This window comes from Ammospiza nelsoni, chromosome 10 (genome assembly GCF_027579445.1).
Source record: "Ammospiza nelsoni isolate bAmmNel1 chromosome 10, bAmmNel1.pri, whole genome shotgun sequence".
NCBI lineage: Eukaryota > Metazoa > Chordata > Aves > Passeriformes > Passerellidae > Ammospiza > Ammospiza nelsoni.
Genome location: NC_080642.1, coordinates 8,736,058 through 8,761,394, shown reverse-complemented (window position 1 = coordinate 8,761,394; position 25,337 = coordinate 8,736,058). Strand labels below are relative to the sequence as shown.

Genomic DNA, 25,337 nt, shown 5'->3' with positions numbered 1-25,337 from the left:
AACTCAGTGGAGTGCCCCAGCCCCCTGTAAGTCAGGCTCCTGTGCCCCAGCCAGGCTTAAGAGAATCTTGGCCATCCTTCCTTGCACTCACCTGAAAAAAACTCAAAAGACAATTTCTGCTTTTAGCTTGGCTTTTGGTGGTGGGGGCCAAGGTGGGAGCTGTATGGGGTAGCTGAGTCAGTAACTGCTGAGCAGCTGGAGCTGCCTTGGCTCAGTCCCTCTGCCTTCAGTCTGACCAGGTGAGGATGTCCAAGTGGTCATTCCCCATCGGTGGATGAAAAAATTCAAATCCAAACCCCAACCTGCAGTGTCTTGTGGTTTAAAAGCAGAAACTTTTTAAAAGAGAGAAGAAAAAAATTCCAAACCCTGTTTCCCTGGGCGCCAGGACGAGCAGGGGCTGAGCGGGGTCCGGGCCCGTCCCGGTCGCTCCCGGTTGCCGCCGTGCCGGCACGTGGCGCCGCGAGCACCATCCTGGCCCCGGCGTGCGCAGGCGCAGTCGGGCCCGGACTACATCTCCCGGCGGCCCCCGCGCCATGGCGGCCGCCCGCCTCCTTCCCGGCAGTGCCCGCCGTCCCTTCCGGCTTCGAGCGGCGGCGGCGGCTCCGCGGGGCGGGCCCGCCCCGCCATGGCGTCCTGCGCCGACATCCTCCGCTCCGAGTTCCCCGACTTGGACGGCGAGCTCTTCGCTTACGTGACGGGTGAGCGGCTCCCGCCTGCCCGCTGTGGCTCGGCCTCCCGCGGCGCCGGTTGTCGCGACACCTCCCCGCTGTGGCGGCAGCGCCCGAATCGCGACAGGCGGCGGGGAGGGGTGCGGTGGGGGGACCGGGAGGTGCCACCTGTCGCGACAGCGGCGGGGTCTGCAGCGCCGTGTGCCCGCAGGGATCCTGCACGGCGGCGGGGCGGACTTCGAGTCGGTGGAGGAGCTGGAGGAGGCGGTGGGCGCTCTGCTGCGGGAGGTGTCGCAGGACACCAAGGACGACGGCGCCATCAGGGAGATCTGCCAGCGCCTCTTCAACACCCTGCAGCTGTAAGGGTACCCCGCGTCCCCTCGCACCTCCTCACCCCACTCACGCACCTCACCCTCCTCCTCCTCTCCGCAGGGACGAGGGCCAAGCCCAGCGCTGCAGCCGGGTGTTGCTGGATGCTCCCATCCAGCTTTCCCAGATCACCGATGGATACGGTGAGTGATGCCCTCGGCTCACGCCCTGCCATCGGGGTGCTGGAGCTCGGGAGGGCTCGGGGCGCTGGGGATGCTCTCCTGACTTTGGGAAGGGAGCCTCAGGCTCTCCCCCACAGGCACACATCCGTTTCCCGTTGTGCTGCTGAGCTCCGGGCAGCAGTGCCCAGGGGTGAGCTGGGGTGAAGGTGGAGGTGGAGAGATGCCCTTTGCTCCCCTCATGCTGTCAGGGGAGAGATCAGTCGTGTCTGGGCATGGGTGGTCATTGAGGCAGGGCTTTGCAGAGCCTCCCTGGCACACGTGCTCACCAAGCCCAACCCCACCGTCTCCTTGCAGGCGACGCCAGCGCGGATCTGCTGCCGGGGCTGCTGCTGAAGAGAGGCCAGAGCTCGGTGAGTGAGGGCTGTGCCCTTCCTTGTGGGAGCAGCTGGCACGTGGGGCTGCAGGTGCCCTGCCCTGCTCCAGTCCAGGTTGCCCTTGGAGAGCAGCCAAGGCAGGCAGCAGCCTGGTTAGGAGTATAGCTGCAGGGGGAACTGCTCCTCCTTGTCAAGCTCTCTATAATTTGGGGAACTCTTGACCTTGGTCTGGTGAAGAGGCTCCAGATGAGTTAGTAGCTTATTAATCTGACGGGATCTGTTTTGCTGTAATTTCTTAGTGAACTCTGACTTTTGCGAGGACCTTTGGCTCCTACAGCAAATAGGATGTCCCTGAATGACATTTTGAATATTCAGCAAGGGGTAAAGCCCTGCTTTAATTGCAGGAGAGGGAGGTGTTACAGGTGGAAAGTTAGCAGAGGGCTGCTGCAGGGATATTTTAAGCTCTAGAGCCAGGTAGATTGTTGTGGTTTGGGAAATAAGATCAAGAGCAGAGAAATTTGGAAGTAGTTCCACTCCATGACCTGAGGAAATCAGGATATCTGTATTGAAGGAATGTGTAGCTGCTCAGGAGCAGCCTTGGCTTGCTGTCTGTGTTGGATGTGCCAAAATCTGAGGATGGGTGAGGTGCAGGTGTACATCCACCAAGCAAGGATAGCAGTAGCTCCACAGTGTGGGCAGTGTCATTGCAAGCTGGTCCCTCCCAGAGCTCCCTTTCCATGGGTTAATGTGTTGAGGATGAGAACCCTTCACTTGGAGGCTGAGACCTAACACAATTCCCACGTGTCTGAACGGGAATCTTTACCAGAAACTGGCAGCTCTGGCTGGTTTTGGCACCAGAGTTGTTACAGCTGGATTCACTTTCCAGCTCTCATGTCTGCAATTCAAAAAAGAATCTTCAGAAAAATTGGAGGCCTGGGGAGGCCTGTCAAGCTTTGCAGGACATGTCTTACTAGGAGATTCAGAGAGCTGGGTATGGTTTACAGAGTGACTCTGTCTGTAGGTGTGGAGTCACAGCTCTAGCAACAAGACTCTCTTCAGTGTGCCATGCAGGTCTTTAACGTGCTCCAGTGCCTGCAGAGTTGCCTAGAAATATCTAGGAGTGTTCTTTGTCAGCCACAAATATTTGACTCTGTGCAGGAATAAGCTGGATTGGGCTGAAAGCCTGGCCAAGACCAGAAGCCAGGTTTAAACACTTGGCGCCTTCTTGCCTTCAGGGTTAATTAAATGCTTTTTGTCTCTGATCCACTGCTCAAGAAGAGTTTGTTCCAAAATGGCTAACGTTTAATGTGTTGGAAAGGGAAACACCTCATGGTGCACTTCAAGGGTGGGTGCAGGGTATGCCAGAAGAAGTACTGGGATGGCAGGCTGCTGCTGTTGAGGTGACTTGGCTGATCCAGATCCCTGGAACTACAGATACTGACTGTATGAGAGGGTCAGCCAAAACCACTGCCTTGCTGAGGCAAAACTTGTGTATGAGCTGTTGATTTAGGACTTCATTCCTGGGGTAGCTTCCTGGCCTGATTAGCCTCCTCAAAATATGGTTGGATCTGTCCCAGTTTCCCTGTCCTTCCTCCCTCCCTCCCTCCCTTTCTCCCAGGCTTGAGAGGTTGATTGATCTTTTTTCTCCCAGAGCTGGGCTTTGGGGGTTTTTGCTGAAGATGCTCTGTCTTCTTCAAACTCTGTTCTATGTCCCAGATGGTGAATGCCAAGAAACTGGAGAAGGCAGAAGCCAGGCTGAAAGCCAAGCAGGACAAGAGGCTGGAGCGGGATTCCCTGAAGTCATCTGGCCCTGTGTGAGTGTGCAGGGCACTTTGAACATCCCCATCCTGCTCTGCTGAGCATGGCTGGGATCTGGCTGTACCAGAGCTTTCCTGTTGAGCCCCCTCTCTGTGTTCTGCCTGTCCTCAGAGTCCTTGAGGAGGCGTCTGCCAGCCAGGCTTCCAGCAAGAAGGAGACTCGCATGGAGTCGTCAGGCAAGAACAAGTCGTACGACGTGCGCATCGAGAACTTCGACGTGTCCTTCGGGGAGCGGTGAGTGCACTGGGGACTGGGACAGAGCCTACCTGGGATTCTGGACCATGGGGGATTGAGGCTGGGTTGGAGAGCAGTTGAGAAGTTACAGAGGGTGTGGCAAAGATCAGGCAGCGAGGTGGGCACTGACCATATTGGCTTTGGGCAGCAAAAGCCTGTGATTTTTGCTTGGCTGCAGCACAGCCTGAAATACAGCAGGGGCAGGTGGCTGCCAGTTATCCTCTCTTCATGGGACAGTCTGAGCAGGGAGCTGCCTGTTCCTTGCTGCAGTGTCCTGCTGACGGGAGCAGACCTGAACCTGGCCTTCGGGCGGCGCTACGGGCTGGTGGGCAGGAACGGGCTGGGGAAGACCACGCTGCTGAAGATGATCGCCAGCCAGAGCCTGCGCATCCCCTCGCACATCAGCATCCTGCACGTGGAGCAGGAGGTGGCAGGGGATGACACACCAGCGCTGCAGAGTGTGCTGGAGTGTGACACCACTCGTGAGAGCCTGCTGCGGGAGGAGAGGGACCTGACAGCCAAGATCAGTTCTGGCAGGTGAGGGCATCCCCTGGATTTCCAGCCCTTCTGTGGCCTCTTCACCACAAGGTCTCATTCTGAGGTCTGTCCTTTCCAAAGCCAGGCTCTGGCAGGGGTGGGCTGTATCTTCCCCACTTTAGTCCTGCCTGGGGAGATCAGCGTCTCCCAACACTCAAACCCTGACTTGGTGAGTCCCACACACTCCTCCTTTTTCTGCCCTAGGGGAGAAGGGACAGAAGGTGCCAGACTGTCAGAGATCTATGCTAAGCTGGAGGAGATTGAGGCAGACAAGGCCCCAGCAAGGTGAGACAGCCCTGTGAGCACTGCTGTGTGTTGGCATGGCCAGGGCTGAGCAGTGGTTTGGGGTATGGAAGGGTCATGGTGTAGCCCTGGGATCCAGCATGTGGGGATGGGGTTTTCCCTGTTTTTCTTCTTGTCTCTTCTCTGTCACAGCTCTGCTGGTTTAGGAATAGTTGAGCTTTCTGCTGAAGCTGGGGGGATTTTTTTTTCCCCCAAATTTCTTGTATTGTTGCTGCTGCTGCCATCTGACCTCCCTAGGTACTTGGTGCCTGGGGAGCATTTTTGGGATGGTCGTGGTGGTGTGACTCTCTTCCTGGCCAAAGAGATGAAAACTCTTTGCAGATCTCCGGGGATTTCACGTGGATGCTGTGCCCTGCTGGGCTGCATTTCCTAGCCAAATGCTTCTCTGGGGTGTGCAGGGAAATTTTCCTGCACCAGAATGGCTTTACAATATGCAGCAGAGATCCCTTGGTGGTTGTGGGTCTCAGACCTCAGACTGTGCCCTGCCATTGGATGCTGTAGCTGGATTCCAGTTCTCTCCCCTTTTCCCCAGGGCGTCCGTCATTCTTGCTGGGCTGGGCTTTAATGCAAAGATGCAACAACAGACAACCAAGTAAGTTTCCAAACTTTGGGCACTGAGGCAGTAATGAGGTTGGGGAAATGTTCCAGTTGAGCCCCCAGGCACTGCTGTGGCTGTAAGGAAGAGAAAGGGTTTATTTTTGCCCATCCAATGTGGTCTTCTGCCCTGGGGGTGCCTGTGGTCTCCTGCCACCTTCCTGCTGGACCTCAGATTTTGTGCTGTGCCTGAAATCTCTGCAGCGACAAGTTGTCTCTGGGTGACAGCAGAGCCAAAAGAGCCATGGGGGAGCAGGGATCCTGCAGGCAGGCAAACACAATGGTTCTGTGTTGGACAGTAACCCCTCTCTGCATCTTCTCTCCTCAGAGAGTTTTCTGGAGGCTGGAGAATGAGACTGGCCTTAGCCAGAGCCCTGTTTGCCAGGTTGGTGTCCAGGCTTTCATGCTCTGGGGTTAAGCCTCCTTGTTGTCCGTGCTGCAGGGGTGCTGCCTGGGGGCCCTCTCAACCCAGGCTCTTGAGGTGGGGGGTGTTGGAGGCACTGCAGCTCTGTGTCTGTGATGAGACACTCTGCACTGACCCTGTGCCCCTTCTGCTTCTGATACCCATGTCTTGTTTTCCCCAGGCCAGATCTCCTTCTCCTGGATGGTAAGTTGATACTGTGAGTCTCCCTCTGACACTGCTGTGCCTGCCTGTGCCTTTCCTGGGGTTGAGAACATGCCATGGCCTTTATCTGCCTGCTCAAAATAGCCCCGTGTGATGGGCTGGCCTGGCAGCACGGTTGGCAGCAGTGGCACGGGGAATTCTGCCAGGGCAGCAGCTCTCACTGTGCTCAGCAGATCCTTGACCTTTGCTCCAGCCAGGTGATCTGCATGTCATCCTGCCCCAAGTTTTGTTCCCTTTCCCTTGCTAGTCCCTGGAATGCACCCTGGCTGCCAGTCTGTGCTGGGGGAAGCCCCTTCACTGCAGAGCATGCCCAGGTTGGGTTGGGAGTTTGGGTGAGATGCTGCTGTGAGGAGCATCCCTGCCTGAGCCTCAGCCCCCGTGCACACACAGCATTACACCCTACGCACGTCCCCAGAGCTGGGCAGGGAACGTCTCCAGGCAGGCTCTTTCCTGCCCAGTGCAGATCACTAACCTTTCCTATGGAAAAAAAGTATAATCCAGCCATGCCCATCCCTCCTGACCTCAGTGCCTTTTCCCCTTCCCTCAGAGCCAACGAACATGCTGGATGTGAGGGCAATTCTGTGGCTGGAGAGCTACCTACAGGTATGGGGGGGGAGAAGACCTTGATACAAAGAAAGGGTGAGGGAGGACATGTCCTCACCTCCCTGGGTGGTGGCACCAACCCCCGACCTCTGGCTTGGTGGTGCTCAGGCCTCCCTCGTGCTGTCTCCTCCAGACCTGGCAGTCGACCATCCTCGTGGTGTCCCACGACAGGAACTTCCTGAACGCGGTGGCCACAGACATCATCCACCTGCACTCGCAGCGGCTGGACATGTACCGGGGGGACTTTGAGAACTTCATCAAGATCAAGGAGGAGAGGCTCAAGAACCAGCAGCGAGAGTACGAGGCCCAGCAGCAGTACCGTGAGCACATCCAGGTACTGGGAGGAGCCAGTGGAGCTGGGGCATTCTTCTCCCAGCCTTGTCCCTCTCTCTCTGCCTTGCTGCTGTAGGTTTGGCAGTGAGCAGGGTGGCTGATGCTGAAGGGGATTGAGGCTCTCTGATGCTTTCTCTCTCCAGGTTTTCATTGACCGCTTTCGCTACAACGCCAACCGGGCGTCCCAGGTCCAGAGCAAGCTCAAGCTGTTGGAGAAGCTGTGAGTGCCTGTCCTGCTCCTCTCTGGAGGTGGGAAAGGGGCGCTGCTCATGGGAAGAAATGGAGGTTCTCAGGGAACCTGGCAGATGCAGTTGTGGTTTGGGCTTTTTGGGTGCCTGTCTCTTGTCCAGAGGCTTTGGTCAGGATGAGGTGCCACAGAGCTAAAGGCTCTACCTGGGCTTTTGGTGTGGGAGCAGACCCACAGTGCAGAGCACCTTGGTTATATGTTTCCCCTTCTTTCAGGCCAGTGCTGAAACCTGTGGACAAGGAATCTGAGGTGATCATCAGGTAAGTGTCCCCTGAGCCATTTTTGGAGGGCCCCTGGCTCCATTTCTGACATGAGCTTCTCCAGGGTGTTGTCCCAGCTGGGACAACCACCCCTTTGTGTGGGCCAGTTTTACTCTGACGGGGAGACCAGACAGGTTTCCTCATTCAAGCTGGGTTCCCTCTTGGGGCCAGGACTACAAGTCTTTGTTGCTTTTTCCTTCCCTGAGGCCCTGCATGGCAGGGAGCCCTCCTTGTCAGCTGGGAGGTTGTTCTGGGTGGTTGGGAGTCTCTGAAGTTCCTGGCCATCTCTCTCCTGTTCCTGCCTCCTCAGGTTTCCCGATGGCTTTGAGAAGTTCTCCCCCCCAATCCTGCAGCTGGATGAAGTAGATTTTTATTATGAGCCAAGTCACTACATCTTTCATTCCCTCTCGGTGTCTGCCGACCTGGAGTCCCGCATCTGTGTGGTATGTGGGATTGCAGAATAATGGAGGCTGTGAGGGACCTTGGGAGGACCCTGCTCAAAGCAGGGATAGCTTTGATTATAGGTCAGGTTGCTCAGGTCTTTGTCCAGTTGAATTTTGGATGATTCCAGGGAGGACCATTTCTTCCATTCAGCTGGGTCCTATCAGAGCATTTTGATCATCCTCATTTTGAGGAACACTGGGACATTTTTCCTAGTACTGCTTAGAACTTGTGATTTCATCCTTTTACTGGATACCTCTGGGAAGAGACTGGATCCATGTACAATTCCTGTTAGATGACAGCAGCATGTAGTGGGGGCCCTGCTGTTGGATGGGGCAGCAGACACTGTGCTTGCAGATGAGGCTGGGACTAGGTAATCCTTAGGCTTGAGAGTTGGAGAGGGAACATCTGGCACTGCTGCCAGTGCTGTTTGTCAGTGATAGAAATGCAGCTTCCTGGTACACCATTTGTGCTCTGTCCTGCTCCCCCTCATCATCTGCCAGAACTCAAATTCCCTGATCATTGCCTCCCTCTCTAAAGTGCCTTCATGGATTTCACATTCTTCAATTCTGTTGCTGCTTCTCTAGGTTGGGGAAAACGGAGCTGGCAAGTCAACCATGCTAAAGATCTTAATGGGAGAGCTGGCACCAGTCAGAGGGATCAGACATGCTCACAGGTACCTGGTTGGAAGGGCTGGAGGACTGGGAGGAATGGTGCAGCTGGGGGACACACATGTGCCCCCTTATGACACTGCAGCTATGAATGCTATGTTTGTAGGGTCTGGCACCAGCTCCCAATTGTTCTTCTCATTCTGCAGAAACCTAAAGATTGGTTATTTCAGCCAGCACCATGTGGATCAACTAGACTTGAATATCAGTGCTGTAGAGTTACTGGCAAGAAAGTTCCCAGGTGAGTTTTTGTTGATCCCAGAGGTCTCCTGTGCTGTGCATGGAGGAGCATTGATTTGTCCATGCTCCTGGGCAGAAGGCTCTGTCCCATCAGTGCTTAAGGGTCACTGCCAACGCTGGTCCAGCCAAGTTCATTCATCAGCCCTGAGAAGCAGGGGTAGCGGGTAGTCTGTAGATCTCAGGCTGGTGCCAAGTTTTGGGGGCAGATGAGCTGCTTTCCTGCTCATAGGATGAGCACTGGGTGCCCCTTTCTCAGTTTCCAAAACCTCTGGTTCCTTCCTGGTTCCTTTCTCCATTACTTGACACAGTGACAGGGACTTGGGAGTAGCATCACTCGCTGTCAGTCACCAGCCCTGCAGCTCCTGTCCCGATTGTGTCAGTCAGGTTTTCCCTGCACGGGAGGGAATTGCCTGGAAGTGCTGCTGATCTCCCGTTTGCTGGCCTGGCAGAGGCTGTCCAGCTGTGACCCTGTGTCACACCAGGTGTGCCATAGCTGTGTTGTGACCTGATCCTGCAGGGAAGACGGAGGAGGAGTACCGGCACCAGCTGGGGAGCTACGGCATCTCGGGGGAGCTGGCCGTGCGCCCCGTGGCCAGCCTGTCCGGGGGCCAGAAGAGTCGGGTGGCCTTTGCCCAGATGACCATGCCCTGGTAATGTTCTCCCCAGTGCTGTTCATTTTTGCATGGCTTCATCCCTGGAGCTTCCTTTACCAGGAGTCTACTTCATCCATCATCCAAGGACTTTCTGCTACCCCACAGAAGCCTTGTCCTTGGGGGTTTTTATGGAGAGGGAGGTGTAATCCTGGGGGGACTGTGTGGAAGGAGGCAGGTGGTTTTCTCCCACTGCTTTGGGCTCACCAGGGATAAGAAGTGTCCCTGGGACTGGGCAGTGCCAATCCTGGGGTCAGGCACATGCCAATGGATGTGGCTCTAAGCAGCTAAAGCAGTAGTCAGGGTGCATACCCAGCCTGTTTCACTGCATCCTCAGAGCTGTTTTCTCTTCCAGTCCAAACTTCTACATCCTGGATGAGCCAACAAATCACCTGGACATGGAAACCATTGAGGCACTGGCAAAGGCACTGAATAAGTTCCGGGTAAGGTTCTCCCAGCAGCATCCCTTGTTTTTCTAACACCTCCTGCAGCCTCCAGCTCAAGTTACTTGGTATCTCAGCCGGAGGTGGATGGTGAAATACCAGCAGTGACTTCAAGTCTGGGACAGAATTTGGGAAATCAGTCACATGTCTGCCTTAGCCATCCATCCTGGTGGCTTGTTTTCATGATGGCTTTGGCTAGGAGTGGCTGAGAGGGGCAGTAGCAGCCCAGAGAGCACCTTGTCCCATCCTCACCTCCACTCTGGCTTCTCATATGCTGTGTGCAGCTCCCAGCCTTGCCTTGAGGCCACTCAGATCTTCCATAGGCACATTTTATGCCTGATCTCCAAAGACTCAGCCTCCAGATACCACTGTGGTCAACCTGGATCTCACTGGTTGTTGCTCAGGATGGGGCAGTTTTCCTGTGACAGAAATGCTTAGCTGAGGCTGCTCAGGGCCCTGCCCAGACACCTTTTCACTGTTACTGACTTTGTGTGGATTCTCCATCCTTGAAGTTGTTGGAGACCTGGAGAGCCAGTAACAAACCTTGCACTTGCCTTCTGAGAGAGGAGATTAAATATGTTACTACTGCACATGGCTCCTCCATAGGTGATCTGTCTGTCCCCCTGAAGGGAGAAAAAGCTGGCATGAGCTCCCTGCCAGTAAAATACTGTTAAGTTTTCCTGGGAGCTGATGGAAACCTGAAGTGCTGGGTACAGGCTAGACAGAGGCACAAGGTCTCCGTGCCACCAGTCCTGGGTTATGCTCCACTGAGTTCCCAATTTTCCCAATTGTGTATTGACAGGGTGGCATAATCCTGGTGTCCCATGACGAGCGCTTCATCCGCCTGGTGTGCCAGGAGCTGTGGGTGTGTGAGAACGGCACCGTCACACGCATCGAGGGTGGCTTTGACCAGTACAGGGACATCCTGAAGGAGCAGTTCCGCAAGGAGGGTTTCCTATAAGGCAGGTGGGAGCCGGACTGTGCCAGGGGCTGGAGGGCAAAGCTCAGCCACCTCGGCTTCCATCCCAACTGTGCCTGGCAGAGCGCCGAGGACGCTGCTGCCCACATGGACCGTCAGCCATGCCATCAAACTGCCACCTGAGCTGCTCTCCCCTCCCGGGGCCGGCTGGAAGGACAGCGCGGAGCAGGAGCCCGGTGTGCGTGGCCAGGGGCACGCCAGGGCTCTGGCACTGGCCAGGGCTGTGCCTGGCACTGGGTACACTGGGAAGGCTGTGCCTGGAGCTGCTGCTGTGCCGAGAGGAGGGAAGGCAGAGCACCCTGGCCCTTGGTTTAACTCCGTGCTCTGCAGGGCAGAAGAGCTGTTCTCCGTGTTTCTTCGCTTCACCCTCTGCCTTTTTCTTTCTTTGTTTTTTTGTTTAATTGCCTGAGCACTAGTCCGGCTCCATCACATGCCACTGTCCTCCCTGCTGCCTTGGAGGGAAACGAGGCATTTGCTGCTAAAAGTGACCCCTGCCTCTTCCCCAGCCCCCCGATGCCGGGGCTTGCTTACGTCTGTAGTGCCAAGGGAGCCAGAGCCCGGTTCTGCCGGGCGTGCTCCCTGCTCCTTTCCCTGTGCTGCTGCCGGCACCGCCTCACTGCCTGCCTTGCCTTTGAGCCGGCTCGGGGGTGACTGCCCTGGGGTGGGCTGCCCAGCATCCCTCCCTGCCCACCCACACAGAGGCTGTGGTGTAAATAAACCCGGGACGCAGTGGGTGCAATGCTCTCCTTTCCTTGGGGGACTCTGGGGCTTGATTTTGGAGGGGAGAGGGCGATTGTCCTGCCTTTACCTCAAGCACAAAGCTGGGGAGGGAGAGATGGTTTCCAGATTATTCTCTGTGAGTTAAATGGCAGCTCTGTGGTGCAAGTGAGGCTGTGACCTCCTGGATGGAGCGTGCCAGTGTCCCGCTGGGCAGTGGGAGACGACCAGCCACCTTTCAGGGCATGGAGCCAGTGTGAGGCTGGGTTGGATGTCAGCTCTAGAGGGTACCGGATTCGGTTGTGGTTTTAGGGGGAAATGGGCCCAGGGTGGGCAGGAGGAAGGGGGCAGAGCTTTAAATTACATTGAGCAGGGAATGGGGATGTGTTTCTGGGTGTCAGAGAGGAACCAGGAAACATCAACACCTTAGGAAGCAATGGGGTAATACCCATAAATTGTCTCCAAGGAATTATTAGGCAGGGCTTCTCCCAAATGGTAAAAGGCCCCCAGCTGAAGTGTCTCCACACGAAAGCATGCAGCATGTGGGTAACAAGCAAGAGGAGTTGGAAATCATGGTGCAATTAAAAATCTATGACATAATTGCTATCAAAGAAACAGATGTGCCACACAACTGGAGCACTGCAATGGGGGCTGCAAGATTTCAGAAGATAGGATGGGAAGGAGGGACAGGGGTGTTGGACTCTCCTAAGGAAGGGACAGGTAGTGAAGAGCTGCCTCTGAGTAACAGCCATGAACAGGCTGAGAGCCTGTGGGTAAAAATCAAGAACAGGACCACCAAAAGATATCCTTGTGTTTGGCATCTGCTACAGGCTGCCCAGTCAGGGGGGGCTGCTGATAACAGCTGCCTTGCTTCAGATATATTGGCAAACTCGGTGTATCTTCAAGTCCTGCATCCAAGTTGTTTATGAAGATTTGAAGAGTACTGGTCTTAAAATTGAGCTCTTCAGAACCCCACCAGTGACTGGTCACCAGTCTGATGCCACCCCATTCACTATAACCTGACCCATGAGCCTGTTGCTCACACATCCCATGACATTTATCCAGCTGTGTGCTGGACGTTCTGTCCAGAAGAATCCTGGGAGAGACTGTATTGGAAGCTTTACTGAACTCCACATTTTATATCAAGGCTTCCCTAGATCAACTGCTTGAGTCACCTTGTCCTTAAAGGAAGTTTCTCAAGCAGAACTTTCCCCTCATGAACTTGTGCTGGCTGTGGCTGATGCCTGCGTTGTCCTTCAGGTATTTTTCCATAACTCTCAGAATAATCTCCATAATTTTACTAGGTACTGAAATGTGACTGACAGGCCTATAGTGCCCAGGATCATTCCTCTAGCTCTTTCAGGGAAAATGTTTGCCAGTTTCCAGTCAAGTGGGATCTCTCAGATTCCCGTGGCCATTCAAAAATCGTTGAGAGGGGTCTCATGATGATATCCACCAGCTCTTTTGAGTACTCATGGATGAATTCCTATAAAGGGATTCAGCTGGAACACAGATCCTGCACAAGTTTGGGATCGACTAGGAGTTTATCATTCTCACAGCCACGGTCCTCCAGCTCAGGGACCCCTAGAGCCCATCACTGGTGTTGAAAGTTGAAGTGAAGAAGGCATTAAACATCTTTGCCTTGCCTATGTTCCTACTTGTGGGGTGCCCATCCTCATCTAGTAACGAGAAAATGTAAATTGTGGGGTGGCTTTTTCTGTTGACATATTTTTAAAAGAGGGAGTGACTTTTTTACACAGGCGGATAGGGATGAGAGGAGGAGGGATGGCTTTAAAGTGAAAGAGGGGACACTTACTTTGGATATTAGGATGAAGTTCCTCCCTGGGAGCGTGTGGCGGCAGTGGCACAGGTTGACCGGAGCAGCGGTGGCTGCCCCAGCCCTGGAGCTGTTCCAGCCCGTGTCGGACGGAGCACCCCGGTGGGGTGGGGTGGGTGCGGGCCGGGCCCGGCGCGCGGGGACCGTTCGGACGCGGAGTTCCCCCCGAGCCCCAACATTCCCTGAGCCGCGACCCCGCGCGGGCGCTGGGCGGTGCCGCGGCGTTGCCGTTGGCGGCGGCGGCGGGTCCGGGCGAGTCCAGCCGGGCTGCGCTCCCGTACTCGGTACCGGGAGGGGCGGACACTCACCGGCACCCCCCCGCACCGGGACGGCCGGCGCGAGGCCCCGCCCCCGCCTTCCCCGCCACCAGGTGGTCCCGCCCCTGCGGCCGGGGCGGCGCTCGAGCCTCTCTCCCACCGGCGGCGGGCACCGCACCGCACCGCACCGGGACTGCTACCGGCACCGGGACTGCTACCGGCACCGGCACCGGCACCGGCATGAGCGCCGGCGGGCAGCCGGCGGACCCCTGCCCCCGCGGCGGGCCGTGCTCGGCGGGGAGCAGCCCCGTGCCCAGCCCCGCGTCCCCGGCGCCCGAGGAGGTGAGCGGGGCGGCGGGGAGCGGATGGTGGTGGGGGGCGGCTGCGAGCTGGGCATCGGGGGTGCGGGGTGCCCTCCGGAGCGGGGGGATCGCCTGTGTGTGCGCGGAGGGGGTGGGCTCGTGTGGCTGTGTGTGTGTGTGGGGGGGGGGGGGGGGGGAGTCCCTTCTGTGTGTGTGTGCTGGGGGGTCCCCTCAGTGTGTGTGTGAAAGGGGGAGGGGGGTCCCCTGTGTGTCCGGGCGGGTCCGCTCTCCGTGGCTGTGTGTGTGTACGGGGGGGTTCGCTCTGCGTGTGTGTGTAGGGACAGGGGTGCCCTCTCTGTGCTGTGTGTGTACGGGGGGGTCCCTCGGTGTGGCTGTACGGGGGGGTCCCTTCCGTGTGGCCGTGTGTGCGCGGGGGGGCTGTGGGTCCCTCCGTGTGTGTCTGTGTGTGCTGGGGGGGGGGGTCGTGTGTGGCCGAGGGCCTCGTGGGGGAGTGCTGTGTGCGGGGGGGTGGCGGTGCCGGAGGGGGAAGCTTGGTGTGGAGGGCTGGGGGGGCTCCGTGTGTGTGTGAGTGTCTGTGTGTGCGCGGGGGGGGCGGCTCCGTGTGTGCCCAAGGGGGCTGTGCGTGGGAGAGGAGCCCTCGGGGGGCGGCTGTGGGCACGGGCGGGGGATGCCGCCCCGCGGGGGGCTGTGGCGGCACTCGGGGTCCCCATGAGGGGGCCCGGGGCGCTCGGCTGGGCTGGGGGCTGCGGGGGTGCCGGGGTGCCCGTGTGTGTGCAGGGGAGCGGGGGTGCTCCGCGCCGCTCCGGGGGGAGCGGGGGGTCCCGTGCCGGCGCGGTTGCCGCGGGCGCGGGGGTGTCGGTTTGGGGGGCGGGGTCCCCCCCGGCCGGTCGGCCGGGGCAGGACCGGCAGCGCGGCGCCATCTTGGGAGCCATCAGGTGCCCGGCGCGGGGACGGGCGGTGCGGGGGGGCCGCTACCGACACCCCCTCCCATCCCCGGCCGCCGCCGCGGGGGCAGCGCCGCGGTCCGGCCCCGGCTCCCCCTCCATCGGCCGCGGGGTGCGGGGCTGCCCCGGCGGGGCGCTGGTGCTGCCGGCGGCGCCCGGCCCTCCCACCGCTCCCCCCGCGGGACCGAGCCCCGAGCGCGCCGGGCGCTGCCCCGGGAGCGTCCCCCGTCCCGGAGTCACCGCCCGTAGGTGGGCATGCCGGCACCGGGCCCCGAGCCGCTGATTCAGGCTCCGCCAGCGGCCGCCGGCTCCGGGTGTCCCGGCATGTCGTCACGGTGTCGTCGCGTGTGTCCGGCCCTCCCTCCCCCCCCGCCCAGCCCCGCCACCACCCCGCCCGGGATCGGGGTTTAAAGGGAAGGGCTGCATTTTCCTCGGCAGATGAGGAAGAGTTACAGGAAGGATGGGTGTTTGGGTGACCCCGATATTCTGTGCTTGTAAAACTGCGGGGTGGTCCAGGGCTGCCGCCAGAGCCGGCTGTGATGTCGGCTTGGTTGGGATATCCCGGGAGTTTAATCCACTCGTGGTGTTCGTTGCAGCCGCTTCAGAAACGGCGGAGAACTGTGGAGGATTTCAACCAGTTCTGCACCTTCGTTCTGGCCTATGCAGGCTACATCCCCTACCCCGAAGAGGTAAGTGGGCTTGCACAGTGTTCCTCTACAAAGACACTCGTTCTCCTGGTCTCCCTGCCATGTGCAGACTCAGCTCCTAATCTTTGAGAATCATGGATTGGTTTGGGTTGGAAGGGACCTTAGACATCATCTAGTTTCAACTCCCCTACCATGGGCAGGGGTGCTGCCCACTAGATCAGGTCGCTCAGGGCCCATCCAGTCTGGCCTTGAAGTTTGGTTAGACACTGCTGGAGAGTTGTTCTGTCCTTACCCCAAATATCTGTGCCCTGGTCTCCCCTGCTAATCCTTCATCTTCCCCTCTTGCCACTAGTATGTGCCCTGGACCCACGGAGGCAGCATGAGCCCCCAGAACAGCACGGGGAGCACTCAGGACAGCGACAGCTCAACCTCATCTCACTCCTCTGATGGCCACATGCCCATGGACAATTGGAAGAGCAGGAATGCTGTGGCCAGGGGGGCTGTGGGGAGTGGCCTGCTAATGAGCAGCCCTGCCTTTTCCACCGCCTTCTACAACGTCCGGCCCCAGCAAATCAAACGGAAGAAGCCACCAGCAAAGAAACGCATTTTGGAGCAGGAGGTGAAGAAGAGGGTGCCGCTGAGTGCTTGGAAAGACTTTGGGGCAGAGCAGGACGGGGTGAAGCAGCTGGCTGCGCTGGCAGGACAGCTGTCTCCTGTGAAAGAGGAGCTATTGGAGCCTTCCCTCAACCCACCTGGGGACCCCCAGCCCAACTCCCTCCTGGAGGAGCCAGTGATGGAGGAGAAGGACTTGATGTATGGAGCACAGGGAACTGAGAAGCCAGCAGATGATCCTCAGCTTAAGGAGCATGACTCCTTCTCTGGAGAGAGGAAAAGCCCTAGTCCCTGTAATACCTTGGACCAAAGCACAGGGGAAGATACAAGCAGAGACACCTCCCAGCTTAGTGGTAAGTGCCTGGGGGACTGCAGGGGGTCCTGTTGTGCTGCAGCCAGTGCCAGACATTGTCCCTCCCTCAGCTGGAGCCACCCTTGCTGGCCACAGGGAGGGCATGTCTGTAGCCCAAACTTTTCCCAGTAAGAAGAATACTTTTGGGACCTGGGGGACTGAGAAGCAGAGGGCAGGAAGCTGACCAGCCCTTTGGTAGCTCTGTTCTGCAGAGCAAGCCATGCAGACCTGAAACAGTCTGAAGTGGGGTGTGGGGCTGCCTTACTCATCTGATTTTGATTTTTTTTTCCTTTTTCCTACTTTTGCAACTTTAGCAGTCGAATTCGCAGAAGTTCCCAACACCAAAGCAGAAGGTGAGTGGGGTCTGTCCCTTTTAACAGCAGTGGAACTGGCTGGTGTGGCCACAGCCAGACCTGCAGCTGCTCAGGCGGTGTCTGACTGGGGTCTCTCTCTCTCTCTCCCTGAGCAGATGACGATGCCTGGGATCTGATCACTTGCTTCTGCATGAAGCCCTTCGCAGGGAGGCCCATGATCGAATGTAACGAATGCGCTACCTGGATCCACCTCTCCTGTGCCAAGATCCGCAAATCCAACGTGCCTGACATTTTCATCTGCCAGCGGTGCCGCGATGCCAAGCAGGAGATTCGCCGCTCCAACCGAGCGCGGACAGTGCCCCGCAAGCGCCTCGTTGACTGATGCTCCTGCAGAGCAGGGAGGCCGGGGGTCCCTTCTTAACCTGAAGACTTAGACAATCACTGCACTGGCAGGGGAGGGGCTGGGACATGGGGCTGGACTGTCCCCCTCACACCTCTGGCCCCTGAAAGCTGCCCCGCGTGCTCTCCCCGAGGATCGGATCGGCCACAGAGCTCCGTTATCCCAGAAGTGTGCAGGGGATGGGAGGGTGGTCCAGATGCTCGTCCCTGTGGGTGGTGTGTTAGTGTTTGTGATCTCCTGGGGCCCCACATGCACTAACTGTTGGATCCCACCTCCTCCTCGCAGCCCCTCCAAAGAGCCCTGCCCATGTGCCTTCTGCACTTTCCCTGGGGGATGCAGGCCCCGCTCCTGTCCTGGTGACACTCAGCTCACTCCCTACCTGCCAGTCCCCATGACTATAATTCTTAACTGGGTTCTTTCCTACTTGCACATCTGGTTACTGTGGGACCACAGCTGGGGGCAGGGTGTGGGGCAGCCCCCTGTCACACAGCAGCCCCCAGGCTCGTCCCTGTGCCTCTCTCCTCCTGTGGAAAGCCTGGGCCCCAAAAGTGCTTTATGTTTTTATAGTTAATTTGTATTATAGTTAATTTGTATTATAGTTACTTTGTATTATAGTTAATTTGTATTATAGCGAATTCTGGTCCTTGCCCTGTGGAGTGTGACTGGAGTCTTATGTATATAATAAATACTTTTGCCATAACAGTGGTGGCTTTGGCATAGGTCAGTGACCTTGATTCTCATGTCCCTTGGGGACCCAAGTGCTCCCCTGCTTCTCTTTTGCTGTGGCTGGGAGGGGACCCAGTGTAGGGACACCTCTCAGCCCTGCTACTTCCCCAGGTAAATCCCAAGCTGCAAAAACAACAGGAAACGAGCAGACCAGTGCATCTATGTTTAATTTGGCAATGACCACCTCCCACACTACTGCAGTTTACAGGGATGCTCCATGGGTAGGTTCTCAGGAGGTGCATGGCCTGGGGGACAACCTCTTCAGTAGGAATCATGGACCAGAGCCTGCTGCCATCTCGCGGGGAATGTCGTGGGTTATTCCACAGGAGCAGCAGGTCCAATGGCTCAGGGAGGAAGGGTGTCCTTGTGCCTTTGCTCTGATGCTTAAGGCACATTACTCGCTCAAAAGGAGTGTTTTGCTCTTGGGCTCTGACAAATCTTCCTTGTCTCTGTCTCCACTCTGGAGTGCAGTTAGAAATTAGTCCTGACAGCAACTGAGGTGCCAAAGGTTCCAGTTTTCCCCACAAAATAAGCCTCTAATTCCAACACAGAGATGTCATTGGTTTCATTTGCAGATGCAGACACGTGTCAGCTTCCATCTGGCATGCTGTTGGGAGGTGGGGGATGCAGTGAGGGTGACAGGACAAGAAGGCTCTGGGGTCTGAGTGCTGGCCTGGCTGGGGCAGCAAGAAGGCACTGTTTGTGGGGACCCTTACCAAGCAGGGTCCTACTGGTACAACTTTACAGTTCTAAAGCTGTAAACGGTTCAGGAACAGCAACTAACTGGGTATAACTTCTATGCTAGGGAACAAAGCTGGAGTTATGCAGCCAAACAAGTATCCAGTCGAGGTAGGCAGGCAGTGGTCTATTCCTCCTTGGCCCACGCAGAGCTGCCTGCCTTCTGCTCCAGGTGGGGAATCACTGCCTCCGTGTAAAACTTCTCCAGCTTGGGCACTGTCTTCCCCCAGAACTCCCTGTCAAACTCCACGGGGACCACAGCTGTCTCCTTGTTGGTGTGCACCACAAAGTCAGCCCTCTGCAAGCCAGTGGTTCCCAGCTGGCACTGGACCTGGGTAAAGTAGGGATGATTCTTCTTCAGGACATAGGAATCCCCATCCACCTCCAGGCAGAAGTCCTTGTCCTTGCAGGCCTCACGCACCGTCCTGTTCCTATGCTTGTAGGGACACTTCACCTCCAGCAGCCCCAGGTCCTTCCCTGTGGCTGGATCCTTGATGATCCCATCCGGGCTGGCAGCAAGCCAACTCTTCTCAGGGTGGATGAAGAGGCCGCAGTCCTCCACTTGCACTGGCTTGCCCCCCTTCTGTAACTTCTGCTTGTAGGCCTCCACAGCCACCTTCTCGTTGCGGATCCCCCAGGACATGGCTGGGGTCTGCACCTTGGAGCCAGAGCCCACCACCTCTTTTAGGTACGACTTGGGCACCTCGTCTGTCTTGCTGTTGGCGAACTTGCTGTTGGCAATTTTGGGGGCCACGGAGGCGGTGATGCGGTTCTCCCGCCACTCATACCACTTGGGGTTCTCCCGCTGGCCCCGGGTCTCCTTCTCCACCCTCGGGATGTCCTGGCTCTTCACAGGGGGCAGGAACTGGTCACAGGCCTTGCTCAGGTCAGTCCCAGGCTGCTTCTTCTGTGGGTACAGCTCAGTCCTGGCAGGACCAGCGGCTCCCTTGGCATCAGGCGCCTTCTGGGCTGTAGAACTCCTGCTGGGTGCTCTGCTCTTGTCCCCAGCATCTCCTCGGGCTCCGCGGGATGCCGTGGATCTCGGCTGAGCAGAGTCTGCCTTTGTGCCCCGGCCCTGCGTGGGGGTGGCAGCCTTGGCAGCCGGAGTGCTTCGGGACTGGCTCCCCGCAGCCGCGGCCTTGGCCCGCGTGGCTGAAGTGGAAGGCGGGGGTGCAGCGGGAGCAGTTTTGGAGGCGGTTGTGGCCGCTCGGGGGGACAATGTGCCAGCAGCCTCCTTCCTGGGTCTCCCCATTGCTACAGGTCAGAGGATCTTGTACTGCGGAAATAGAATAAAGTTTAATGCAGATCTTCACAACACTTATTTCCCTTTCCTTAGCCCTCCCTGCGCCTGCTCCAGGGCACACCGTGTCCCTGCCAGAACTGCCGCTCCCACACCTTCCCTGGGCTCACGTGTCTCGGTGGAATGGCAGCAGGCCCAGCTGGGGCGCTTGTTCTCACCCCCTTCCGCATCCCAGCCCGGGCCGCCCCGAGGACAGGGCGGGGGCACAGCGGAGCCATCCCCGCCGGGAGCGGTGCCCGCAGGAGCCGCTTCTGCCCGGGGACCGGGCGCGTTCCCCGCGGGCCCATCCGCTCGGCCAGAGGGCAGCCGGGAACCCGCAGCACCACCCCGGGAACTCCGGGCGCGCTCCGGGACCGCGGTGCGGAGCTCCCCGCCCGCTGCCGCCGCTCTCACCGCTCCGCCGCCGCTCCGGAAGCGCGTCCCGCCTTCCCCACGTGCTGCAGGGCGGCGGCCCGGGGCTGCGGGGGGCGGTGCGGGGCCGGGCCGGGCCGGGCCGGGAGCAGCCGCCAGCCAAGCCCCCGGTCCCCGCTAGAGGGAAGCAGCCGCTCGGCATTGGCGCCGCGGGATGCGCCCCGGCATGCCCGCTCCGCTCCGGCCCCGCATCCCCCCCCTTCCCCCGCATCGCGCTCCCCGGCACCCCCGGACATTTTACGCCGGGCTGGGGACAAAGCCCGCAGTCCCGTCCGTACGTACGGGTCCGAGCCCGGCCCTCGCGTAGCCCATCCCCGCCCGTGCGCAGAGGGCTGAGCCTCCCGCGCTCCGCTGTGAAGGGACAGCTGACCTGGCGCGACCCCGCCGAGCCCCGGTGGCCCAGGCTGATCTGAAGCCGCACGTCCCACCGCGAGCAGACGTTCGGCAGAAGGGCGGGAGCCGGAGCGATGCCCACCCGGAGCGGCGATGCCCACCCGGAGCGGCGATGCCCACCCGGAGCGATACCCACCGGAGCGGCCGCTGTGTTGCTGTGAGCGGGTTCCGGAGCAGGGGTGGCTCAGCCCCACCCCGAGCCTCGCCGAGGGCTCGGTCCCTGCGAGAAGCAGAGAGAGGCGTCACGGCACGGGACTTTCGGGTTCCTCAAATCCCGGCAGTTTCGGTTTCTCCGGAGAGGCTGGGGCTGCTGAGCTGCTGCGAACTCGATCCCCCTGGGCCCGCCCCGCGGCTGGGAGCCCCTGTTGTTTTCGCCTGCCGAAAGCAAATCCAGCAGCCGCCAATGCGTGGCCTGGGTCTGTGTCAGAGCCATCCCCACAGGGGCTTCCAGCCCCTCCATCCACCTCTGCCAGCATGCCGGGAAGATTTCAGTTGGGCAGGCTGAATGCTGGCAGCATTCCCAGCCCCTCTCCCCAAGGATCCCAGATGTCTCCACCAGCCATCTCTAGCTCTGCTGATGTGTCCTTTCATTTCCCCTCCAGGCCCTCTGTATCTCCCTGTAGCTGTGCAGACCAGTGTTACCTGGGTTGAGTCACAGTGTGCCTGATTTTGACCAGAAACACCACTGGCACCTTCCTCCTCCATGGCTGCCCATCCCCAGGATTTTATTTAGTTCTTGTTTATTATGGAGCAGCTAAACAGACGCCCCTGCCCCTCTCCCTGCAGGCAAGCCTGTGCCATCTTCAGCAAGGTCTGACGAGTTGCAGCTGCATTGGCACAGCTCCTGCCAGCCCGGGTTTTGGGTTATTTCCCAAAATAACTCAACTCACACTACATTCACAGGGTTTGTCAGCTACTCAGGACCTGAGAGGAGCATCTGTAAAATCTCTGCGGTCTGTGCCCCCTCCAGCAAGCCCTATCAATGGGTGATAATTCGGCTCCAGGGAGAGGTGATTTGGGGATAAATACCCAGATCCTGATTGGTCCCTTGGGCTGTGCTGCAGCTGCTGCTGAGGTGTTACTGGGGTGTGAAGGCGCTGAATGGAGCCATTGGGCTCAGCTGGGCCTCTGTGTGCAGAGTTTAACGTGTTTTAGCTCAGCACTCTGCTGAAGAGCAATGCCAAAGCCTCCAGGTCTGTTTGTGTCTGTGATGAGCTGCTGTGGGGAAGCTGAGACAGTGCAGAGCAGGGACACAAACGCCTGGTGCTGCTGGGAGCAGATTGGGATGGAGCCCTTCTGTGTCTCCTGCTGAAGCTGCCAGCACGCAGGGGCGACCCAGCTGTGTCCCCAGCGCTGCTCAGGCCGTTGTCACTCACCTGCTGTGACCCCCGGGCCCGCGTCTGACGCTGGGGGCTGGCCAAGCTCCATCACCCCGGCTGGTGGCTCTGAACCAGGGCTCGCATTTGGATGCTTTTCCTCGCCTCAGCTTGGCCTAGAAATGATATCTCAGAGAAAAATCAAAGCTTGTGGGTTTTTTTTTTTTCTGGGGCTGGAGTGGCTGTGGCGCTCGCTGTGATGATGGGAGCTGGAGTCCTGTGCATGTTGCAGGCTGTGATGATGTGTTGTGGTGTGTGGGGGGCCTCCTGCAGCTCCCAGAGCTGGTGGCTGTCGCGGGGGGATAACACATGGATTAGCATCCTTCTCCTGTGGTCGTAAAGCAGAGGGAAGGGGAGCAGCTGCACGCTTCAGCTCTCCTCTGTGCACTGGGAGGGGAAGGGATGTGCTATGGGGCATCTCACACGGGGGAGGGAATGGCTCAGAGTGCTCTAGCAAGGGCCCTAGGGATGCACAGAGTGCCTCTTGGCCAGATAATTGCTGGCTAAAACTCGGGGTGAGGGGTCAGAAGGGAGGAGTGTGTCTCAGCTACCGTGTACATCCCAAGGGCATCTTCCAGCACGATTTCCCTGCCTTGCTCCTGCTGTCACCTGTGAAACCCGTGTCACGGAGCTGCAGCTGCAGTGGCATATGGGCCAGCTCAGAGGTGAGATCTAAAAATACCTGCTGAGGGCTGGGGACTGCTCCCCCTGTGGTGCTGCTGGATTTTCTGCCCCAGTTTGTGCTGGACTGGCTCCAGGCTGGGTGTGGTGGTGGGTTCTGTGTGCAGGAGTGGGTGGGGGGGCTCCTTTCTGTGTCTCTATAAAAAGAGCTGCAGCAGCACAGTCCTATCTATAGCACAGGGAAAGGCAGGACAGGATTAGCCCAAATCTGATGGATCTCTCTGGTCCTGGTTGGGAACGTGGGGCTGTCAGTGGCTGAGGGATTCCCAGCGCGCCCCGGGCTGTGAGATCTCCTGCCAGCAGACATGTCCTGACTTTGCTGGGATTTCCTGATTGCCTGCACCTTCCCCAGGGGGGCTTGTTGTCACACTTGTATCCCAAAAGCTGCGCTGTCCCTGGATCCCCCCTCGTTCCTGCTCCTCAGGGCTGTGATTTCACTGCAGCAGGTGGAGGCTGAGGAGGAAAGCCCAGTGGTACCCAGGGCATCTGGGTTTGGGGTGGATATCGAGCACCTACCTGCTGCCAGTCATTTTGTTATGGTCTCGGGGCAGCTGAGACCTTTCCTAGTGAGGCTGGTTGTGACACTTGTGGCCAATGTGATTTGTGCTGGAGAGTTCAGCTGGTTGATGGGGGCTGTTTTGCCTCATAATCTATTGGGGGGCACACAGGGGGTGGTTACATGTCTCAGTCACACAAACCCCGTGTTTTTTCTTGCTGCAGCAGGGTCTCACCAGCACCCCAGTTTGCCTGGACACTGCTATTCTGTGGGTCCAGAGCAGCCCACAGCCATGGACTGTGCTCCTGACCGGTGCCTGTCACTGTGTGAGGGTGCTGGCTGTCCCCTGAGCCCCCCAGCGTTCCCTGTGAGAGCATCCCCCCGCCCCCCCGGGTGCCGGTATAGGGAGTGTGTCTCTTTAATGAGGCTGGGCTTGGAGCAGCTCTGCTGCTGGCACAGGGAGTGAGGGATGGAGCGAGGGCGGTGAAGGAGCCAGTGCCAGAGAGGGAGCCTGCAGCAGGGAGAGGCGGGGAGGGAGCGCTCATCCCCCGGGTACCGCAGCCACCCTGACGGAGGGAAACCCATCCCCAGGGAAGGGGCTCTGCAGGAGGCAGGGAGCAGCGGGTGCTGAGAGGAGCCTGCAGCCTCTGTGTCATCCTCATCCTCCTCCTCCAGGTAAGGAGCAGGGCCAGGCAGGGCAGGGACCGTGGTGGCTTGGGACCCCGAGGGTGTCCCGCAATTCCTCGGTGTCCCAGGGCTGCGCATCCGCTGCCAGGGCAGCTCTGGGTCATGGGAGGGGTGAGAGGTGGAGATGAGACAGCAGGGCCACAAAAGTGCTGAAATCACCATCGGGCAGGGACCAGACTGGGCTGGCTCCAGCAACTGCTGGGAACACGCTCCAGGTTATCAGCAGCCAGTCCCTGGGCCAGGCCACGGCTGTCCCATGCTGGGGGACACTGGGACCCTTCTGTGGGGCTGCCCTGCCAGGATTTGCCCTTGTCAAGGGAAATCCATGGGGCTGAGACTTTTCTTTTGGGGGGTGCCTGTGTTAGGGTGCATTGAGGACAAGTAACTCCTGATCCCTGACACAAGGATGGGATTTTCCAGGGGTTTTAGTGGCTCTGGGGAGGCAAGAGCAGCAGCTCAGGTCCTGGGGGTGGTGGTCCTGGATGCGGTATCAGAGTCAGGGTGTGAGTGCCAGCTTGCACGTGTGTGTGCAGTGGGCTCTGCTCTCTGTTCCCACTCCCCAGCAGACAAAGCAGGAGGCACCACAGATGGGGACAGTCCTTTGCCCCATCCAGCAGTTCCTTTCCCCTTCACTCCTCTTTGGCTCTGCAAAGTGATGTGTCCCATGGGTATAGGGCAGCAGCACCATCACCTCCTGGCTCCAAGGCCTTCTCCAAGCTCCCAGAGTTTGGATGGATCCTGCTCTCCTGCCTTTGTGCCCCAGGGGATATCTCGCAGGGAGGGGAGGCCAGGGAAGCTGGGGTAATGCAGCTGAGCAGCAGGGGCAGCAATGGCTCCTCGCTCCAGGCACTCTTGCAGAGTTTGGGCTCCTCTCCTTCCATCCTTTCCATTGAACCTGCCTGTGTGTCTGTCACCAGTGGAAATTTCCGCTGGGTTTGCCTGTGTCGGGTTTGGCCTCTTCCTTCCCCGGCCGGTGCTGAGCCCCGGCTTGGGCAGCTGCTGCTGCAGCAGGTGAAACTCTGGCAGCTCCCCCAGCAGCTGAGGAGGGGCTGCTGGGCTAAGGCACCTGCCTCCCCTTCCAGCCTGGCTGGGAAACTCAGCCTGCCCACAGGCGAGACGAGAAACATTGATTTACTCTGACCCAGGGAAGAGTCAGCTCCGTCTTGCCTTCACAGAGAGTTTGTAGCTGCCAGCACAGAGAGCAACCCCAGCCTGCTGTAGCCCCTTTATATTGGGGTGCTGCCAGGTAAACCAGCTCCTGCAGGCAGTAGGTGGAGGGGAGGAAGAAGAGAGGGCTGTGAAGGTACTGGAAATAGTGCTGGGCATGGGGAGAGGGCTGGGGACCTGTTGGTGATGGCACATTGGACTCTGGGGACAAGTTGCTGCCCCAGGGAAAGAGGATGAAGAGGCTGGGGTGAGGACCATCAGGTCTGGTTTTATTCATTAGCACAGAGCTTAGAGCAGCAAGCACAAAGCGTGGCAGGGCCAGATGGGGCCTGTTTACCCTGTGAGGTGAATGTAAAGAGCAGTGATAACACGGGACAGCCTCTCCAGCAGTCCCTGGTAAACACGGCAGTGACCCGGCCGGCAAACACCAGCACGTTGCTGAGCATCAAAC

The 25,337-nt window shown here is 58.5% G+C and overlaps 3 protein-coding genes across 8 annotated transcripts; 2 read left to right on the top strand and 1 right to left on the bottom strand.

The window, feature by feature from the left end:
* Positions 1–576: 576 nt before the first annotated feature.
* Positions 577–11,247, top strand: ABCF3 (ATP binding cassette subfamily F member 3). Of its 2 annotated transcripts, XM_059479469.1 has the most exons (22): positions 577–698; positions 880–1,027; positions 1,101–1,180; positions 1,514–1,569; positions 3,250–3,347; positions 3,463–3,585; positions 3,856–4,122; positions 4,327–4,407; positions 4,958–5,017; positions 5,348–5,404; positions 5,604–5,626; positions 6,192–6,247; positions 6,381–6,581; positions 6,724–6,800; positions 7,043–7,087; positions 7,398–7,530; positions 8,116–8,204; positions 8,346–8,437; positions 8,954–9,086; positions 9,442–9,529; positions 10,332–10,495; positions 10,572–11,247. In XM_059479469.1, the coding sequence occupies exons 1-21, from the start codon at positions 626–628 to the stop codon at positions 10,488–10,490; spliced, it is 2,139 nt and encodes a 712-aa protein (XP_059335452.1). In that variant the 5' UTR covers positions 577–625; the 3' UTR covers positions 10,491–10,495; positions 10,572–11,247. The 2 variants fall into 2 exon arrangements, with proteins under 2 accessions (XP_059335452.1, XP_059335451.1); XM_059479468.1 differs by having other exon boundaries at positions 10,332–11,247.
* Positions 11,248–13,492: 2,245 nt separating this feature from the next.
* LOC132077757 (PHD finger protein 13-like) lies at positions 13,493–17,839 on the top strand. Its single transcript, XM_059479628.1, has 5 exons — positions 13,493–13,661; positions 15,183–15,275; positions 15,586–16,198; positions 16,512–16,550; positions 16,667–17,839. The coding sequence occupies exons 1-5, from the start codon at positions 13,560–13,562 to the stop codon at positions 16,891–16,893; spliced, it is 1,074 nt and encodes a 357-aa protein (XP_059335611.1). The 5' UTR covers positions 13,493–13,559; the 3' UTR covers positions 16,894–17,839.
* Positions 17,787–20,766, bottom strand: LOC132077755 (uncharacterized). Of its 5 annotated transcripts, none has more exons than XM_059479623.1 (2): positions 20,616–20,766; positions 17,787–19,651 (listed from the first exon to the last, which is right to left on the bottom strand). In XM_059479623.1, exon 2 carries the CDS (start codon positions 19,625–19,627, stop codon positions 18,503–18,505), a length of 1,125 nt encoding a protein of 374 aa, XP_059335606.1. In that variant the 5' UTR covers positions 19,628–19,651; positions 20,616–20,766; the 3' UTR covers positions 17,787–18,502. The 5 variants fall into 5 exon arrangements, with proteins under 5 accessions (XP_059335606.1, XP_059335607.1, XP_059335609.1 ...); XM_059479624.1 differs by having other exon boundaries at positions 20,457–20,645; XM_059479626.1 differs by lacking the exon at positions 20,616–20,766 and adding an exon at positions 20,069–20,093.
* Between the last annotated feature and the right edge of the window lie 4,571 nt (positions 20,767–25,337).

Bases quoted from the DNA above. Each gene is read 5' to 3' on its own strand.
- ABCF3 (XM_059479469.1), top strand. From the start codon at position 626: ATGGCGTCCTGCGCCGACATCCTCCGCTCCGAGTTCCCCGACTTGGAC. The intron at 1,570-3,249 runs GTGAGTGAGGGC...TCTATGTCCCAG, and splicing joins TGAAGAGAGGCCAGAGCTCG to ATGGTGAATGCCAAGAAACT. The intron at 9,530-10,331 runs GTAAGGTTCTCC...GTGTATTGACAG, and splicing joins AGGCACTGAATAAGTTCCGG to GGTGGCATAATCCTGGTGTC.
- LOC132077757 (XM_059479628.1), top strand. From the start codon at position 13,560: ATGAGCGCCGGCGGGCAGCCGGCGGACCCCTGCCCCCGCGGCGGGCCG. The intron at 15,276-15,585 runs GTAAGTGGGCTT...TCTTGCCACTAG, and splicing joins ACATCCCCTACCCCGAAGAG to TATGTGCCCTGGACCCACGG. The intron at 16,551-16,666 runs GTGAGTGGGGTC...CTCCCTGAGCAG, and splicing joins TCCCAACACCAAAGCAGAAG to ATGACGATGCCTGGGATCTG.
- LOC132077755 (XM_059479623.1), bottom strand. From the start codon at position 19,627: ATGGGGAGACCCAGGAAGGAGGCTGCTGGCACATTGTCCCCCCGAGCG.